We start from the raw sequence: 19933 nt of genomic DNA on the forward strand, positions 1-19933 counted from the left end.
TTCACGGAGGGAGTAGGGAGGGCCATTGGAGCCTCACCTGAGATTCTATCCACTCCCTCTTGCGCCTTCCAGCCAGCTGTATGTGGTTTGGCCCTAAATGTCCATAGCCTCATGACATTTGTAGTTTGCTTTAGGAGCCACAGGGAGTAGGGTTCTGGGGGACTCAGGCCTGGGTTCTGGCGGGGTGTGCCACAATGGGGCTGGGAGGGCTTTGGTCCTTAGAGGCATGAGAAGAACCCTATATCTTAGGGTGGGGTTGGGGGGGACAGCCAACTACAGGCTGCAGTCTAGTTGTAGGGACTCACAGATCTAGGATGGGTTCTGTCCCTACAAGCCCATCCTAAGTGGAAATATCCTAAGGTGAAAATTTTTTTTACAAGTGTGTTTTTTTGTTTGTTTGTTTTTTTTGTTTTTTTGTTTTTTTTTGTTTTTCGAGACAGGGTTCCTCTGTGTAGCCCTGGCTGTCCTGGAACTCACTCTGTAGACCAGGCTGATCTCAAACTCAGAAATCCACCTGCTTCTGCCTCCCAAGTGCTGGGATTAAAGACATGCGCCACCACTGCCCGCCTGCGTATGTTGTTTTTATTTTTATTTTGCACGTGTAGGTCTGCATATGTGAATACAGGTGCTGCAGGAGGCTGAGTCCTCCCAGAGCTGGAGTTATAGGTGGTTGTGAGCCTCTGTCAGTAGGTACTGGGAATTGAACTCACATCCTCTGGCAACGGTGTCTTACCTGCTAACTCTCTTGTATGTTGAACATATCTACCTTCCCTTCTTCATTTCCCCTTTCTTGCCCCTCCTTTCCCATTAGTCTCTTCTATTCCCTTGGACCAGTGGTTCTCAACCTTCCTAATGCTGCGACCCTTTAATATAGTTTCTCATGTTGAGGTGACCTCCAACTATAAAATTATTTTTGTGGATACTTCGTAACTGCAATTTTGCTACTGATGTGAATTGTAATGTGAGTATCTGATATGCGACTCCTGTGAAAGGGTCATCTGACCCTCCAAAGGGGTTTCAACCCACAGGTTGAGAACGGTTGGCTTAGACAATCCTGTTTCCTGTATTACCATATGCATACATGGGTTTTATGTGACTTTATAAAATCTAAGAACCACAATGAGAGAATATATACGGCGTCTGTGGTGGTTTGTATATGCTTGGCCGAGGAAGGGCACTATTAGGAGGTGTGGACTTGTGGCCTTGAAGGAGGTGTGTGGGGATGGGCTTTAAGACCCTCCGCCTAGCTGTCTGAGGAGCCAGTCTTCTAGCGGCTTCAGATAAAGATGTAGAACTCAGCTCCTCTTGCACCATGCCTGCCTGGATGCTGCTATACTCCCACCTAGATGATAATGAACTGAACCTCTGAACCTGTAAGGCAGCCCCAATTAAATGTCCTTTTAAGAGTTGCCTTGGTCATGGTGTCTGTTTACAGCAGTAAAATCCTAAGACAGCATCTTTGTGAAACTGGTGTAATTTGCATAATGACCTCTGTGAATGTAGGTTACTTCTGCACCTGTGCTAAGCAGTCCAAAGTTGAGGGTACTAAGTCTAGGAAGTCCACAGAGGAGGCTGCAGTACCTCACCCCCTGCTATAGGCTGAGAGCACCTCACTGCTGTCAGCCACCCTCCCTGGGTTTGTTAGGTATTTGGTGTGGATGCTTTCCCTCACAGACTCTAGGGGCCAGCAAGATGGCTCAATGGGTAAAGCCATGCAAGTGATGGCTTGAGTTTGATCTTCTGAATTTATAAAAGTCTGGTAGTGGTGGCACACGCCTTTAATCCCAGCACTTGGGAGGCAGAGGCAGGTGGATTTCTGAGTTCGAGGCCAGCCTGGTCTGCAGAGTGAGTTCCAGGACAGCCAGGGCTACTCAGAGAAACCCTGTCTCAAACAAACAAACAAACAAACAAACAAATAACAACTAAAAAGCATATCAACCAAACTGCTCATTCCTGAGCCCAGACAGTGGTGCTTTAAAACTTTCTACCCCAGTGCTAGTTCATACTAGTAGATTGGTGACAACTAGAAACCGACGCTCGTTCCTAGCCAAGGGGCCAGGTTCCATTTAGGACCGTGGAGAACTGGAAACCTGTGTGCACTAGTTTTACTTTTGGATTTTCCAGTTTACACATGTATGTCATACTTTGGCACACAGGGACAGCCCCTCCACACTTGGTGAGTTTCATACACCTGCCTTCATGTTCCAATCCAGTAAAACTACAGGCTCCAGGATGACCCTAGGGACTCCCCGCCTCTCTCCTGTGTCCCCTGCATCCTCCTTTCTGGTTTTCTCTGTCTGGTTGGAGGGCATCCTGCAGTGGCTGAGAGTGCATAAAAGGTGAAAAAACATGAACATGCATGCCTGAAAATAACTTCATTCTCTTCTCACACTTGGCAGATGTTGGCTACATATGTCCAGATCAGAAGCCACTTCTGATTCACAACTTGGCTTCTTTGTGTTCTGGCTTTAAATTCTTAAATATTATTTCACAATTTCATATATATATGTGTGTGTGGTATATGTGTGTATATATATATATATACATATATATTGTATATAACTTTGATAATATTGTCCCATTCTTTTTTTTTTTTTTTTGGAGACAGGGTTTCTCTGTGTAGCCCTGGCTGTCCTGGAACTCACTCTGTAGACCAGGCTGGCCTCGAACTCAGAAATCTGCCTGCCTCTGCCTCCCAAGTGCTGGGATTAAAGGTGTGCGCCACCACTGCCGGGGCCCATTACTCTTTCTTATCTCCTTCCCCTTCCCTCCATCTTCTGTGTGTGTGTGTGTGTGTGTGTGTGAGAGAGAGAGAGAGAGAGAGAGAGAGAGAGAGAGAGAGAGAGAGAGAGAGAGAGAGTGAGTATGTGTGTGTGAGTGTGTAGCTGTTCCGTGTTCCTGAATGTCACAACTGGGTTCCTGGTTCCCGGCTGCCAGCATGCCTTCCTGCTAACATAGACAGAAATCTCTGGGAACTGTCTTTCCTTCTTTTCATTGAGTTAGCTTCTGTTGGTATTTCTGGTCACAGCAGTAAAGGAAATAATGATTACATTAATAAATTAGTTAATCATGCCATGCTGAGGATTAAACCTCATGTGTATTATGCAGGTGCCTTATCACTACCTATTTGACTTTTAAAATTTATTTTTTAACAGATACATAAAAGTATGATAATTAATATATACTTGTGGTATACCATGTGATATTTGGACATTGGTTACACTGTGCAATGTTTAAATCAGGTAAAATGTCTACCTTTCACCCTTTACCATTTTTCTTTTATAATTTTTTATTTAGGCTGGATGTGGTGGTTCACACCTTTAATCCCAGCACTCTGGAGGCAGAGTCAGGCAGACCTCTGTGATTTTGAGGCCAGCCTGGTCTACAGAGAGAGTTCCAGGACAGTCAGTGCTAAATAGTGAAACCCTGTCACAAATCCCCCACCCCCCCTTTTTTTTTACTTTATGCATACAGGTGTTTTGCCTGTTATCTGTGCATCATGTATATGCAGTGCCCACAGAAGCCAGGAGAGGGCATTGGGTCTCCTGGAACTGGAGTTACAGATTTTATGAGTCACCATGGGGGTGCTGGGAACTGAACCCAGGTCCTCAACAAATACAGCTAGTTCTTTTAAAGGGTGGAGTCATCTTCCCAGCCCTCGTTTTTTTTTTTTTTCCAAGCTGGGGGAGTGTGTGTGTGTGAGTGTGTGTGTGTGTGTGTGTGTGCGCGCGCGTGTGCGTGTGTGTTTGCACTCATGAATGTGCCTGCATGTGAATGCAGGCACTGTGGGGTTAGATCGTCTGGAACTAGAGTTGCAGGGGGTTGTGAGCCACCTGACATGGGTGCTGGGAATGGAACCAGATCTTCTGGAAGAGCAGGAGGTACTGAGCAATTGCTCCAGCCCTCTTACAATCTCCCAGTGAACCGTGGGGCTCCTCTGCAGTCAGCTGCTGTGCAGAGGCAGCCAAGGCTCCCTGCTGTAGTCCACCAACTTCTGTGGCCAGCTGGAAAATGCTCCAAGTGGTTTTTCTTTTTTGAGTTACTTTTATTTATGTGTGTATGCCTCCTTGCATGAGGGTGTTCACAGTGGCCAGAAGAGGGCATCAAACCTCTGGAGCTGGAGGTTGTGAGATGCTAGACAAGGGTGCTGGGAACCACACTCTGGTCTTCTGTAAAAACCACAAGTGCTCTGAATTACAGAACCATCTCTCCAGCCCCTAATGCTCAGGGTCCTCTGAACACTTCTGCCCTTTGAGTTGTTTTTTTTTTTTTTTTTGGTTTGAAAATTCCCTTAGCTGGAAGTTGGACCTTCTATGTTGCTGGAGTTTTCTTTTAGCCCCCTGTCTCCCTACCATGCCCCCACTGTGAGAAAAAGTCTCATGTAGCCCAGTCTGGTCTCATACTTGCTATGTAGCTAAGGATGAGCTTGAACATCTCCTCCTGCCTCTGCTTCCCAAGAGATGGGGTAGTACCAAGAGATACTGCCATGTCTAGTTTGATGCAGTGGTAGGGACAGACCTAGATTTCTACCAGCTTGGCTCCATCCCATCATTTGGCCTGGGATTTGGTAAGCAGGCTGGGCTGGTGGGCACTAGCAAGCCTTAGGGATGTGCCTGTCTCTGACTCCCTGCCTGGGGTTATAATGCCACTGTGCTCAGCTATTTCACATGGGTTCTGGAGATCAAACTGGGCTCCTCCTCCTTGTGGCACGGTGGTGATTGTGTCCTCTTCCCAGACCCTCCACTATTGTATTTTTATTTTATTTTGTTTATTTTTTATTTTTTTTATTTTTTTGGTTTTTCGAGACAGGATTTCTCTGTATAGCCCTGGCTGTCCTGGAACTCACTCTGTAGACCAGGCTGGCCTCGAACTCAGAAATCCATCTGCCTCTGCCTCCCAAGTGCTGGGATTAAAGGCGTGTGCCACCACCACCCGGCAACTATTGTATTTTTAATGTTGAATATTAACTTTTCTTTTGTTTGGTTCGTTTTGTTTTTTGAGACAGGGTTTCTCTGTATAACCCTGGCTGTCCTGGAATTCACTCTGTAGACCAGGCTGGCCTCGAACTCAGACATCCACCTGCCTCTGCCTCCCAAGTGCTGGGATTAAAGGTGTGCGCTACTACCGCCCAGCGAACATTAACTTTTCTTTTCTTTTTTTTTTCACATATTTATTATATCTAAGTACACTGTAGCTGTCTTCAGACACACCAGAAGAGGGCATCAGATCTCATGACAGATGGTTGTGAGCCACCATGTGGTTGCTGGGATTTGAACTCGAGACCTTCGGAAGAGTAGTTGGTGCTCTTAACCGCTGAGCCATCTCACCAGCCCGAACATTAACTTTTCTAAATGTAGCATTGTTGCCATGAATTTCCTATTTTCGGTAGCACAAGGGATGCACACACACGAGTGCCCTGCCTCTGGGCTCCTCCTGCCTTTCTCGTTTCTTGCAGTACTATCTTCAGAGGATCTAAGTTTTTCCTTTTATGAGCTGGATGCTCTAGGGCTTTGTTTTGTTCTGGGTGCCTTTGCCTGTTCCTGCTGTGTGATAAACAAGGCTGGTTGGCTGCTCTCTGCGTGTGGATGGGGCCTACAGACTGGGTTCTCCCCAGTGGTGAATGAGTGGAGACTCACTGTCTGGGGACTCCTTAATGCCAGGATCCACCATCGGCTCGCCAGAGAAACTCAAGTGTCTTGCTTTGCGAGAGGGAGGATGGCGAGTAGACCTGGGCGTCAGGCGGAAGGGCTGCTTTCTGACTGTTGGAGGTTTCAGCAAGGGACTTCACTTACCCAGCTTCTGGCTGTGCTTTGTTCTCTAAACTACAATTCTAGTTCAACTCTGGCTAGCAGTTGAACCTGTTACCAGGGTCAGGAAGGACAATGACCAGGCCATAGGAGTCAGGAGTTCATAGGGTGGGTAATGGGGAAGAGTGTGAAGGGGGTGAGGCCAGGGCTCGCTCTCCATTCCTTTTTGCAGTGTCGGGTGTTGAGCGCCTCCCACACGCAAAGCAAGCACTTTACCACTGAGCTGTAACCACAGGCCTTGTAGCCAGTTCTTAAATACAAAACAAAGCCTACTTTTGAGACCCTTGGTGAACCTCCAGGTCCCTCCAAGTTCTGAGTTTTTTGGGGAAGATGCAGAGAAGTGGGCAGGTTTGTGATCGGTTCTTCCCACCTGAATCTTGGGAGTTAGGGAGGCTGACGATGAACGCATCTTCCTGCCCCATCTTTTTAGTTTTCCAAATAGCTCTCGTCCCTTCATGTCTGTGTTGCGTGGGACAGAAGAAACGATTCTTGTGCCCATTCTATCACATGTAACCAGAAGTCGATGTCTATTTAGGACCCATTTTGATTAGTTTTTTTGTATAGACGGGCTTGATTTAGTGTTACGGTTGGGAGGTGCGTTAGACGCTGATCTGGCTGGTTTCTCTAACTCAGGCTTTAGAAGGGTTTCAGTGAATCAGTGACACCCGTCCCAATCCATCCACTGCTATCCCAATACAGGTCGGAACGTGGGGATTGTGGTCTTTGAAAGAGAGAGAGGCTCGGTGAAAATTCTCATGTTTATTATGTTAGTGCTGACCTGTTACATGTCACAGGGAATGCTCATTATGTTAGTGATGACGTGTTACATGTCACAGGGAAATGGTAAGTTTGTCTCCTGCCAGCAGCAATAGGCAAAAGGCTACCGGTGGTGGTGGCCTTGGAGAGAAAGCCCTCCAAGGATGAAGGAACGGTGGTGGGAGGGATGGAACTGGACTCAGGGAAGGAATGGCCTAGGACACCTTCCCATTCCCGCTCCAGGGAGGGGTTTTCCAGAAGCATTTGTATTTTGAGTATTTTTCATGCTTTCTCTGGTTTTAGAATTTGAAACTCCCAGGCTGGGCCAGCGAGCATGAGGCAGGGTGGGAGTGTTGTTTTCCACAGAGGAACAAAAAGTGTTTTAATGTCTTAGGAGGAGCTGTGTTTCTGGGTGGAACAAAAGCCCAGAGGCCAGTAGGGGCTTCAGGGAAACTCAAAGCTGGATTTAACTCAGCTCCTGGACTAGCTTCGGGGCAAACAGGACCGTGCTCTGGCCTCCATCAGTTGAAGGGAGAGGGAAAGGGGCGGGTGCTCCAGGCTTACACTGGGGGGTGGGGTGGGGTAGGGGTTGGTTGCTCAGCTCTGCAGGGTCACACTGAGGGTTAGATTTCTCATCATTAGTACAAAGAAAACCCTGTGTTGTCCCACCCAAACTTCAGTGCATATAGGAAGGCCTCCCCAGCCCAACCCAAGACCTGAGAAGTGACTGGGATGGGGGAGAGGCAATAAATAAAGGTGGGGTGCTGAATGAGATAGTCAGTAAGGCACTATAGGGTGGGGGCATGCTGGGTCCCCAAACACTGGCTTGTTGAGTTGCAGGTCAAGGTATCAGGGAGCTTGTGAGGCCTCAAGAACCCTTCAGAGAGGGGTTCCAATAGGCTGGCCCCGACATCCCTCTCTGAATCTTCCGCTGGAGAGTCTGTCTCAGCCACTTCAGTAGCGGGGAGTTGCCCATGTATGCCTTTTGCCTGCGGAAGAGAGAGAAAAAGACCACCGAGTAGTTAGTGAGTGGAGGTGCTTCTTCCCCAGTGACAACCCAGCTTTGGGATGAAGTAGATGTGACAAGGCAGGGCCTTCCTGGGGCAGAGAGAGCCTGGATACCAGCCAACACTGTTCCACTGTGCTGTGTGCTCACAAGCTTGTTCTCTGCACCTGCGTGGTTCAGTTTGTCGGTCCAAATGAAGGTGTGTCTTCAACATAGTGACCTTAGTATGCCCAGGAGGAGCCTTGGACCTAGGAAGAAACACTCCCTCGTCCATTCTAGGGCTACATAACCCCACTATTGTTCCTGGACAGGGCAGATGGCTCCTGCCACCCTGTGAGGGACACTTCCGTGAGAGCAGATTGCAGTGGCCTCACGGCCTATGTCTGACTATTTTTGTCCTTTAACACTGCATAGGTTTAGTGCTGCTGTGTGCAAATGCACACAGCTCAGTGGCAGGGCTGGGACTAGAATGCATCCTGAGGCTGTAGAGAGGATCCACTCCCCAGGCCTGACTACTGTTGTCTCCTTCCCAATGACCTGTGGAACAGGGAGTGGGATGGTTGATGGGGTGCACACAGGCTGCTTGAGGGGCACATCAGATGCTCTTTCATGTATGTGTCTGTGGGCCTCTGGCCAGGATTACCCAGACTAGCTGGGGCTGGTCTTTAAAGGAATCTGTGCCCTCTCTGGTTTGCGAATGAGAAACACTCCATGTCATGATGCTCCCGTGCTGGGGCAGTGAGCACAAGGCAGGGTAAGAGGAATGCTTACTATACCTATCCCACAGGAACACCAAGGCTCCCAGAAAGCCACCCTTGGAGGTGGTGGACTCCACGTATCCCTAGATCTCCCTCCCAGGATCCAGGCTGGCATTGGTTTGCTCAGCCATGGAGCAGGGTTCTAGAGGATAAGGACAGGCCCGTCTCCATTGTTCCCAGCTCAGGCTGTGCCCAGCAAGAACTGCCGGCAGCTGTTAGGAGCAAGGGAAGATGGACAAGTGACACAGGAGCAGAGATGGTACCATTCTGAGTCCCTCTGGTCAAAGCTGGCAGACACAGGTCTGGCTGACCTTTGTTCCCCACTGCCTGGCACAGAAGGACCTCAGTAAACACAAAGAATTGAAAATGTCACTGGCCACTAGGGGAGGGAGGACAGGATGAAGATGCTGCTGGACAAACAGCCAAGGCGGTACTCACCAGGTACCCTGGACTCAGGCCGGGGTGGGATGCCTCCCTGTGGCTCTGTAGCACCTGTCCCAGCCTCACTGCCCAGGCTGCTCTGGCTGCCTGAAAGATGGCTGGGTGGGCGGGCAGGCCCCATCCTGGGTGACTCCATACCGCCACCTGCAAGGAGACCATGTGTGAGTGGGGATGGAGATGCACTGAACTCAGCCCAGCAAAAAGCTGGCCAAATCTTTTCTGGAATTGTGGGTGGTAAATATGGACTGTCTGCTTGCCTAGCAGCCCCCGCCCACACACCTACCTGTTGTAGCCAAACCTCTGTCTCTGTTGATTGACCCGAGATTCACTAGAGCAACAGAATGAATGGACTCTTCCCCTAACTAACAAATTACTGATAAGAAAATTGGCAATCAATAGCTTTTCTTGTCTTCCACAGAACGAGGGAATGTTTGTGTCTGGTAATGTGGTGAGAGGGAGAGATGGTATTAAGATGCCACCTTTAACTACTAATGACTCCTAAATCCTATATATGTGTATTTGTGGTTTTGTCTTTTTAAGTGATGAAACTGGAGGGGAGGGGTCAGACCATGAGGGAGATGAGAAATAAAGGAATAGTATGTGGTGTCTAAGAAAGAATAAGGGGGCTGGAGAAATGGCCCAGTGGATTGAAAATGGTGCTTGCCAACAAGCCTGACACTCTGGGTTTGATCCCCAGGCCCACATGGTGGAAGGAGAAAACTGACCCATAAGTTGTTCCATGGCCCTTACACACGCGCTGTGGCCTCCAAACGGAAGCACTAACTGGAGGGAGGAGATCATAAGGCATATATGGGTGAGGGTGGCACCCTCAAACCTACACTTTATTCAAGAGGGTCCTACCCAGCTGAGAGTTGGTTATGGAGGGAAGGGACCAGAACCATCATGGAGGAGGAGAAGGAAGCTTGTCCTGAAACCGAGGTTGCCAGGCAATTTATACATTTTCCTAGTGGAGCCTCTTGGGGATGCCAAGCCCAGGACTAGTTTTCACTACTTGGGAAACTATTAAGGATTCTTAAGGTGCATCAGGGCTCTGCAGGAAAGAGCCTCATAATCAACTAGTAATGTCTGCTATGGCACGGGATGGAGAGATGGTATAGTGTGCCTGCCAGGCATTTGGCACTTCTGGCTTAGACCAAATTTTCATTCCCAATGAGGATTTTGGTCATGGTCTTAGCTCTGGGACAGGACCTCCAGGCATTTAGGGCAGATACTATAGGGCAGATACTGTAGGCTCACATTTTACACAGTAACATCAGCCTCCCTGAAACTTCCTTTGAAGGTCCTAGTTCTGACCCAGGAGGACATGAAGGAAGCTGGTGCTTTGCTCAGAAGACCATTCTTGTGCTTAAAGAGAGGAAAGGCCTTCCATTTCCCCTCTCTGCTTCTACCTCATTGCCCAGGTTAACCCATGTCAAGAGTCACAAAACGGGCTCAGCCTGAGAAGGGATTTTGGAGATGGCCTGCTCCACCTCATTTGTGTTGAGGAGGACATATGCAATGTCATATGCCAGTCAGGAGTCGATGACATATGCCAGGGACCCCACTGCAGTTGTACGGCAGAAGGACAGGGAGTGGTTCAGGAAACTGTACCTAATTTCTGTATCCCTCTGTCGTTCACAAGGTGAACTGAGCAGTGCCGACCAGGGTGTTTCCTGGGAAAAGTGTGCAGAGGAAGTGGCCCTGCTAGCCCGCTATCCGTCACATACAGAGGAGCCTGGCCTCTCTGGTTCTGCTGAGCCACCAGGCTCACTCCTTTCTAAGGACACTTCACAAATACCAGTGGAGAGGCTGTCCCCAAAGAATCCAAAAGGCCACTTAGCACCTCAGGCTCTGGAAACAAATAGCTGATTTCTCCACACTTACCTGAGTCCCCTCTAGGCTTGTCACCTTTTGTGCCCTTGACCCCAGAGGGCATGGGTCTGTCCTCCAGGCTGGAGGAGCTGAGATCTGAGTCACTGTCACTGTCATTGGAAACCACTGGAACAGACAGACAGAGCAGAGGAGGTCATGATCATTTCTCCCGCTTAGACAGAGGTGGGGCAGGGCAGGCCTAGAATTTCAGTTAGCCCTTTTGAGAAACGGGGCATGAGAAACAATGGAAGGGCCAGGGACTCCTTCCCACTGGCTAAGGAGGATGGACCCCACATGCCCAGCACCATCACCCCTTAGCCAGCCATCTTTCCGCATCATGGCCTCCTTGTGGGCAGGATCCCTTTTGCTTGGTTGGAATGGATGACCACCCTTGATGTAGGCACAGGGACTCTGAGGTCTCTGCCTGGCCACACTGAACACACAGGCCATGGTTTCGTGGAGAAGAAACTGAACTCACAAAAGCTTCAGATCAGTAGGGAATAGTTTTACCCCATCTCAGAGGCTGGAGACCAGGGCATGTGCCCATGGCAGTCAGTGACGATGATGGACTCCTAGCACTGGAAGACTAGCTTAGGTTCTTTTTTTTATTATTATTAGATATTTTCTTTATTTACATGTCATATGATTTCTCCTTTTCCAGTTTCCCCTCCAAAACAAAAACAAAAACCCCCAAAACAACAAGAACAAACCCCTGTTGCCTCCCCCCTCCCCCTGCTTGCCACCCCACCCTCTCCCACTTATTGGCCTGACATTCCCCTACACTGGGGCATAGAGCCTTCACAGGACCAAGGGCCTCTCCTCCCATTGATGATCGACTTTGCAATTCTCTACTATGCACATGCTGCCAGAACAATCAGTCCCACCATGTGTAGTCCTTGGTTGGTGGTTGAGTCCCTGGGAACTCTGAGGATACTGGTTAGTTCATATTGTTGTTCGTCCTAAGGGGCTGCAAACCCTTCAGCTCCTGTGGTCCTTTCTCTAACTCCTTCATTGGGGACCCTGTACTCAATTCAATGGATGGCTGTGAGCCTCTACTTCTGTATTAGTCAGGTACTGTCAGAGCCTCTCAGGAGGCAGCTCTATCAGGCTGGCTTGTCCTTCCTTCAGTCTCTGCTCCATAACCCACAAACCACAAGAAACTCAAGAAGAAGGAAGATCAAAATGTGGACATTTCATTCCTTCTTAAAAGGGTAGACAAAATACCCACGGAAGGAGTTGCAGAGACTAGCTTAGGTTCTTAACCACTTAACTTTCCTTAATCAGGAGCTTGACAGGGAGCCAGCCTGCATCCTCTTCAGCCACTGCACAGTGGGGTGTCATGAACCCACAAGGAGCGAGGGCTCAGAGGGAGCTCTCAGAGAACACCCTCGTTTCTGCACTCAACACCATATTTGGCTGGTTCATCGACCGTGGGCGTCATAATACAGGATATATTCATCCTTCAAACATTCTATTTTAATTTTAAGCAGGGATGTACATCTGTGTGCCAACCTTCTGAGGCAGGCCCGGGTGCTTCTCTGCAAAGGGCCCATGTGGCCCAACCTGCACCATGGCCTGTGACTCGGGCTCATGTTCTTAACAGTGGAGAAGACAGACCCTGGGAAAGAGAACGGAGAGCAGAATTTTACTAGATTTTTTTTTTCATATCTTCCTTCTGCTTTTTGCAGTTGGCCTGCCCACGCCTAATTCAATAGATTAAAAAAAAAAAAAAGGCAAGTTGTTCCTTCAAGACTTTTATGAAATCTTGGTTTTAATGAAACAGCTCTGGCCTCTTTTCTGACTCTCTTGATTAATTTACATAGCATGTAACTAAATTACAATAAAGATAATAAGTAGATGTGGGGTCAAAGGTAGCCAACTCTCTGAGAGGTGACTGATCACAGGGCAGGAGGTTCAGAGCCTGGCTTTCCTTTCAAATGCAGAGTGTGGTTTTGAGGGAGGTGGTGGATGAGGTCTTCACGGAGTCCTTTCTTCCTCCCAACTCGGGAGTCAGAGGTCTCATCTGGGGGAAGATGAGAACAGAACAAACGAAGCCTCCGAAGCCTCCGTCAAGGCTGGGGGAAGGGTCCTGCTGAGTGGCCAGCTCCTTCTGGAGCTGTGTTCCGTCTCCTGAGATCGCAGTGAGGCACCACCAGAAGAAGTGCTGCTCACCTAGGAAAGCTGACTGTAGGTATAGGTAGGAGAAATGGGTTTCCCACCTGGTGTCCTGGGTCCAGAACCTTCTAGAAAGTCTTTGTGTCTTAGCTTATGCCACCTTTTGGTTGGGTGACTCAGGTCACAAAAGCAAGGTGCCAAAGCTGGAGCTGGCTAAACACCTCAACCTTAAGAGTCTTAGCTCTGGGCTCTTCAAAGCACATAGTAGGCGTTTCATGAAGGTCTGATAATGATATAGGGTTGGCCTTGATTTGGTCTTCTGCCTTGTTAGTTTTACCACTCAAATGGATTTTTTTTTTTTTTTGAGACAGGATGCCCTTGAATTGCCAAGGATGGTTGAATTTTTAATCCACCTGCCTCTATCACTTGCATGCTGGGAATTTGAGTATGTCTAGATTTCTGTTTGAAGATTTATTTTTATTATGTGTGTGTGTGTGTGTAAGTACACATCATTGTGGGTTTATGCATGTGAATGCGGGTGCCCATGAAGGTCAGAGGCATTGGATCCTTCTGAAGCTGGAGTTATGGGAAGTCGTGAGCCACCTGAGGTGGTCTTGGGTCCTCTACAAGAGCACTATGCAGGCTTAACACGGAGCCATCTCTCCAGCCCACACCATGCCTAGTTTGTGATGCTAGGGCTCATATCCAGGTGTTTATGCATGCTAGACTAGTACCCACTAGTTGGGTTACCTCACTAACCCCCTTTAATAGAAGCTGAATCTGTTGCTTCCTCACCATGAGCACTAGACGCCCTTCCTCCCTCCATGACCATCCCTCATCCCACCAGGATGACTGTGGCAGTCTCTTCCTGTGGGTGCTTCTGTCAGCTCTCCCTAGGCACCATCAGGGTGTTTCGGCTGACAGAGATCCCTTGAAAGGCTCCCATCACCTAGAGGGCCACACCCACACCCCTGTCCACCAAGAGAAGGCTTGTGTGCACTTCCTGTTTTTCTGAGTAATGAATGTGTCTGTCCCTGGTTTTTCTTCCTCTGCTTCAGCCTCTTACCCCTTTCTGTTCTTGCTCCCCAACTCTTATATGCCACTGGCAAGACTCCCGATTTGGCCATTGACGACACAGAACCAAGAAGAGAGATGGGGCTGGGTTCATGGGCCCTTCCTGGTTCATGAGAATTGTAGGTAAGAACCTGACTTGCTTTTTTAGTTCCTTTTCAGGTCTGGATTGAATGTGAATCCACAGAGACCAGACCCAACAGGCATCACTGCTACAAACACTTACGTAGTTTTTTGACTCATTGCTGGGCTGACTAAACACTAACCCCATGGGTCCTCAGACACAGGAGGTGGGAGGTGATGGGCAGGAAGTGGGGCTGCTTGTTAAGACACCTGGAGCAAGTAGCTTTTCATTCCCCCCACTCCCCATTGGGGCAATACAGGAACACAGGATGGCATCGAGCTCATGCTAACAGGGTAGGACAGTCCCTGTGAGGAGCTGGTGACGAACCTCCACCTTGGTCTCTCCATCTCTCAGGCAGAGACGATCACGATGATCTATCAATGCTTCCTGACCTGGAATATTCCATCTTCCTTGTGGCTGATCTGGGGACTAGGCTTGGCACAGGGCTCTAAGATGCTCAGTGACACCTGTATCCCTTAGTGCCAGTGAAAAAATGCTAAGGGGAAGGGATGGCGGGGTTGGATGTCCTAGGAGTTGGTTATGGTGTAACCCTTTGCATCCGGTCATCTATTGTATAAGTTCCAAGACGGGGGCCTGGGAGCAGGCTTAAATTGCTAGGCAGAGTCTATGGAGATGGCACAGCCCTGGAGTGTGTGTGTGTAGGGGGGCGGGGTGCCATATCACCTGTGCTGTACAAGGGTTAAAAGAAATCACAGAAGCAAATACTGGAGAGTTTCCTCCAGCTACTGTCATCTGACTGGTCTCCTGTGACAGAGCCCAAAGGTTCAGCCATGGAAAAAGAGGGAACGGCTTCTGGTGACAATCTCACAATGGGATCACAGAGCAGGGACCAGTTGAGAAATACTCATTTCTTTCAGACACACTGTCCCTTGCCTGGCCTCTTTGTACCAGAGTTTTAATCTGGGCCAGGCTTGGTTATTGTGTGTATGTGCGTGTGCATGTGCATGTGTGCTTACATATGTGCTGTGCATACACAGAAGCCTGAGGCTGGTGCTGAATGTCTCCCTCTATCACTGCATCTTTTTTGAGAGTCGGTGGCAGGGAGCTTATCAGTTCAGCAGGACTATCGGACAATGCTAGGTTTACAGGTCGGCACCACTGTGTCAACTTTTCACAAGGCTGCCAGGGAGAGAACCCGGGTCCTCAAGCTTGTGCAGCAAACACACTGCTGTCAGAACCATCTGGCCAACCTCATGCGTGGGGATTTAATCTGGGGCTCGGCCATAGCCATCGGGTCTATGTGCTGAAGGCTCAAATCCCATTTCCAATCTGCTCTTGTAAAGCAAAAAAGAAGGCAGTGTTGGCTAGCAGGTGGCCACTTACAGTCACTGGGGAAAAGGCAGAGAGGAGGCTGCATGTCACGTGGGCCTCGCAAATATGTCACCAAGTTGCAGAAGCTTCTTCCAGCGGTCACGGAAGCAGCCTTTTCTCTTTCCTGTCTCTGTAAACCCCAACCTTGGGGTGACTTGCCACCAATGTTGCTTTCCCTCTGAACGGTGACCAGGATCTAAATGAAACTCTTAGGCTCACAAACCTTTGGCCTTTGCTCTTCCAACCTCTACAAGTTGCTAGGTGAGTGAGTCTGGAGGGAACTTCTGTGACAGGTCAGGAAGTGAGCGCGTGTTTTCTGCCTATGCTTTGGCTTTTAGACAGAGGTAGGAGAACCCTGGGAGACCCTGGTCTGAGAGCCTGAAGGAGAAGAGGTATTCTCACACATAACAGGCCCCAGCATGAGGCAGGAGGGGGAGCCTTCACAGCTGGCTACCTGACTTCTTGGTCCACTTGTTGGGGGGCCTGAGATTTTCCCATCATGCTGGGCCCTTAACCTCAGCAGTGGCTGGGTAGCTTAGAGCTAGCCCGGCCTGTTTCTCTGGGGATGGGCAAGTTTTTTTTTTTTTTTCCCCTCTCTAGTTCATTCTTGGATGGATTTGCAATTTGACTGTCACCATGGAAACTCCTGAGTTTTGGTACATGAGGCGGGGTGGGGGTGGGGTGGGGTGGAAACTCTTCCTTTTTGGAAAATCTCCCTTGAATGGTTCACAGGACACATGTGGCAGCTGCTGGCCTAGCTGGGATGGCTCAGGGGACAGGGATGGAGAGCTAGGACCTGTCTCCAGGCTCTCCTTAGCCATTACCTCTCTCCATGACCCTAGGCACTGCTTCAGGATTCATGGCAAAACCCATGAGCAGCCTGTGTAGACTTAGTGTGAGGTCAACTCAGTAGTGGACAGGCTGCTGATGTCCCTTTCTGATTGAAAAATCAGAAAACCACCCTCCCATCCTGAGCCATGCCACATCCACCTGCCCAGTGCAAAGATGGTGGCAGGCTGCGAGCTTGGGAGACTCTAGGGAGCAATGGCTGCTCGGCTCCAAGGAGCCCAAAGTCTCCAGAAGCTACGGGAGTTAGGGAAGTACAGAGATATTTCCAACATCCTGCCAAGAAGCAGCAGATGGTGGGAAGTTTTGCATACTAAAAACAACAAAAAATATTTTTAACGTAAAGGAAAGACAGTTAGGCCTTGAGGAGGGCAAAGGAACCCCCAGTGAACCTTCCTGGGCCACCAGACCGGCACAGCACAGATGCAGTTGGCACTGCCAGCATGGCTTAGCTCTCCTACTCAGGAATAGGTCTATGGGGTGTCTGTATGTGTGTGTCCGTCCTTAGGCTGTTTTCTTTAGGCTGCTTCCATGCTCAGTGGAGCCGTGGGTGAATGATGGATCCCTCTCCAGTGGCTATGAACATTCAGCGAAGACCAGGGACATACATCATGGGCTCATGTCTTAGAGCATGGGGCGTGTTTCTATGCTCTGGGCCTAGCCCACCTCATAGGGAAGGCTGGCTGTTCTGAGGGAGTGAGGATGCTCTAGCCATGAGTCATAGGATGAGCAGAGGGCTGGATCCCCTCCGAGCATGTTTAGAGGCTAGGCTGGCATTCAAACCCATGTCCATCTTTGGCTATGATCCTTGTTCTCCCACCTTGCCCAGAATATACTGGCATCCATACTCCTGTCTCACCCAATGACTCTAAGCTCTCAGGGAAAGCTCTCCCTCCACGCAGTTGATTCATCCCTCTCTCCACATGGGCCCTGGCGTCAGGGAGGCTGCCTCATGTATGCCAGGCTCGAACCCTGATTCTGCTTTGGATGCCTCTGGGCAAATACCACACCCTAGGCCTCAATTTGTCTCATCTGTGAAATGGGAAGGAAGAAGCCCGAGAGCGCGAGAGAGCAAAATGCCCAGCAAGATGAGATCCAGCAGGGAAAAAGACCAAACACTACATAAGCTGATAGGATTTTTAAAAATCAGAGTTCAATGCAATGCCCAGGAATTTCTTCAGCTTGCTTCTACTGCCCAGAGTCCTCTGTCCCAGGAATAGAGGGAACCCACGCACCTGGCTGCCTCCATTTCCTGTGTTTTCCTGCTTTGACCTCCTCACCCTGACTGGAGTTACCCAGGGGAAGGACACCTTGTGACTCAAATCTATCTCCTTCCCTGAGCCTGCCTGGCCCTAGATAAAGTTACTTGGTAACTGTGCTCTGAGCTATGCAGGGCAGTAAGGTCTGCAAGAGGGTAGGTAGTTCACCAGGCCAGCAGGCCAGGTGATGGCGAAGCCCCAGCCAGGCGCCTCTCACCTCTCTTCCTGGAAGGACACTCAGATGACCTCAGCCTGGGCAGGGACTGGGGTGGGGGATGGGAAGTTGCCATGAAATGGGATGAATGGTCCCTGAGGGAAGCCAGCTGCTCTTGGGGGTGGGGAGAGGAGCAGTGGCCTCTTCCTCTGGTTTGTCCCCAGGGCTCCAGTTAGGAAAGAGGATGGCTCAAGGCTAGGGGACCCTGCCCTCCCAGGAATGGGCCCACTGGCAGCCAGAAGAGGCTCAGCGCCTGCCTGTCCTTCCCTGGGACCAGGTGACAGGAGTCATGGTACGCTTCCAACCTGTCCTAGTGTATAGACAGGGACAGCCACAGGAGCTAGGCGCTTTTCTTCCATGACACCCTTCAAGGCTGTCCGTAGAGCCTCTGAGGATGACCCCCCGCAGAAAGAGGCAACAGGGAGGCTCCGCACTGACTGATAAGTGAGATCTAGGGCTAGGAGGGGTCCCAGGGCTGGCTTATTCATGAACATCGATTTTAATTTTCTCTCTCCTTCGAGCTCACAGACAGATAGGAGGCACCAGCTAATGAAGACAAATCCACAGATCAATAGAGATGTGGCTGCTGGTGTGAAAAACCCTCTGGTCCCCTGACCTCAAATGAGGAGCTCTGGATAGGAGGAGGAGGAGGAGGAGGAGGAGGAGGAGGAGGAGGATGGATGCTAAGAACTGCTCTCCAAGAGAGAACAGGAAATACAGAATGGGATTGAGTATGACAATTGGGAGAGAGGTAAGAGAGGGCTTCCTGGAAGAGGAGGGATTTACAAATAAACACCATTTAAGCAGGTACAATAGTAGCAGCCATTCAAAATAGTCTAGGGAAAGCCGAAGCTAGGCAATGGGATCTTTGGAGGATCAGGAAGCTCTCTGGATGAAGCTCCTGAGGGAAAGGGGAACTGGTTTGGGTATGCTCTATATTGTTAGGCAACACATGGTGGCTCTGGTTTCTGGTAGACACAGACTGAGGGAGCCTGTCTGTCCTGCACTCCTCAGCTGGCAGGTGACATGAGCCTTTGTTTCCTCTTGACTTGAACTTGTTCCTCTTTCATGGATGTTTTACTTTGAAAACCGGTCTCCTTGAGGCTGGTAAGATGGCTCAGTGGATTAAAGGTGCTTGCTACTAACCTGATGGTCTGAGTTAGAAGAGAACCCCTTCCTGGCGAGCTGTCCTCTGACCTCCACCTGACCCTACCCCCTGAAATAAATATAAAGAAATCTGGATCCTGGGATGTGACTCAGGCTGCTTGCTCAAAATCCTCCCGCCTTGGTTTCCTAAGAGCTGGGATGACAGGTGTGTCTGCACATGCACCCTCCCTGGAATGTTTCTTTGTCTTTCTTTCGATCTCACACGTGTTGGGCATCCCCCTGGGCCTGCTGTTTCTGACTATAATCTGTCTCTCTTTCCCCAAGTTTCTCTGCCATAGTTTTTCACCTAGAGGAGCCTCAGACCCAGGGTGTACTGGCAAGAGGATGGCCTACCTGCCCGGCTCTCTCTGATGGGCCCTCTTCTCATGCTCCTGGGAGGAGTGAGGAATCAACTGGGGACCTTCTGCAATGTCAACCTTGCCCTGGAACGGACAGGCAGTCCAGGAGGGGAGCTGTGTACAGCAGAGCCAGCACTCTGACCCCCAGGGCTTTACTGGAACCAGGCAGGGTGGGAGGCCCAGCTCCCCTCACTTCACTCCCATTCCCAAAGGCCATTCAGTCCAGAGTATGTGGGATGAAGTTGTAGGTTTAGCCATCAAGGTAGGTGTGCAGCTGCAGAGAGTTATGCTGTACTGTGTACAGCGAGCTCAGCCCAGCTGGCCCCAGGGGCAGCTCTGCACCCCCCCTTGGCTGCACTTGAGCCAGACACAGCTTCCAGGAGGGCAAGGTACCTCAAGACCTTACCTTGCATATGGAGTTGGCTAATCCCCTGAGGCTTTCATTGGGTTTGGGCAAATTAGAGGTGACAGCCATGCCCCTAACCTTCGTGGTGTGGCTAATGAGGGCCTTCTGCTCTGGGCAATCAATTTCTAAGCCAGTACCGACCTTGGGACAGGCAGGGGCTTCTGTGGGAAGGGGGAGACATGGAGTGGGGACTCTCCTGTTTGGAGACTGCTGTTCAGCATAACCAAGGGCTTAAAGGTAGGATGAGGCTGCACACATGGGCTTTCGCTTTAAAAGGACCACAGCTGTATCTCTGAGAGCTACAGGGGGCACAGTTTCTGGAACACTGCAGGCATTTCCTGTCCCCTCTATGCTGAGACTACACATGCTATTTGGACTCTGTACCGTGTCCCTTTTGTAGATGGGCAAGTGTAGCGCTTCG

The 19933-nt window shown here is 49.8% G+C and overlaps 1 protein-coding gene across 1 annotated transcript in view; it reads right to left on the reverse strand.

The window, feature by feature from the left end:
- Positions 1-6547: 6547 nt before the first annotated feature.
- Rph3al (rabphilin 3A like (without C2 domains)) overlaps positions 6548-19933 on the reverse strand; it is a 145348-nt gene continuing 131962 nt past the window's right edge. The window contains exons 7-9 of the mRNA XM_031351529.1: positions 10653-10766; positions 8766-8912; positions 6548-7552 (exon numbers count right to left, since the gene is read on the reverse strand). Of these exons, the coding sequence (XP_031207389.1) occupies positions 7518-7552; positions 8766-8912; positions 10653-10766 (296 nt within the window). The 3' untranslated portion in view covers positions 6548-7517. The remainder of the gene's footprint in view (positions 7553-8765; positions 8913-10652; positions 10767-19933) is intronic.

Source organism: Mastomys coucha, unplaced genomic scaffold (assembly GCF_008632895.1).
Source record: "Mastomys coucha isolate ucsf_1 unplaced genomic scaffold, UCSF_Mcou_1 pScaffold5, whole genome shotgun sequence".
NCBI lineage: Eukaryota > Metazoa > Chordata > Mammalia > Rodentia > Muridae > Mastomys > Mastomys coucha.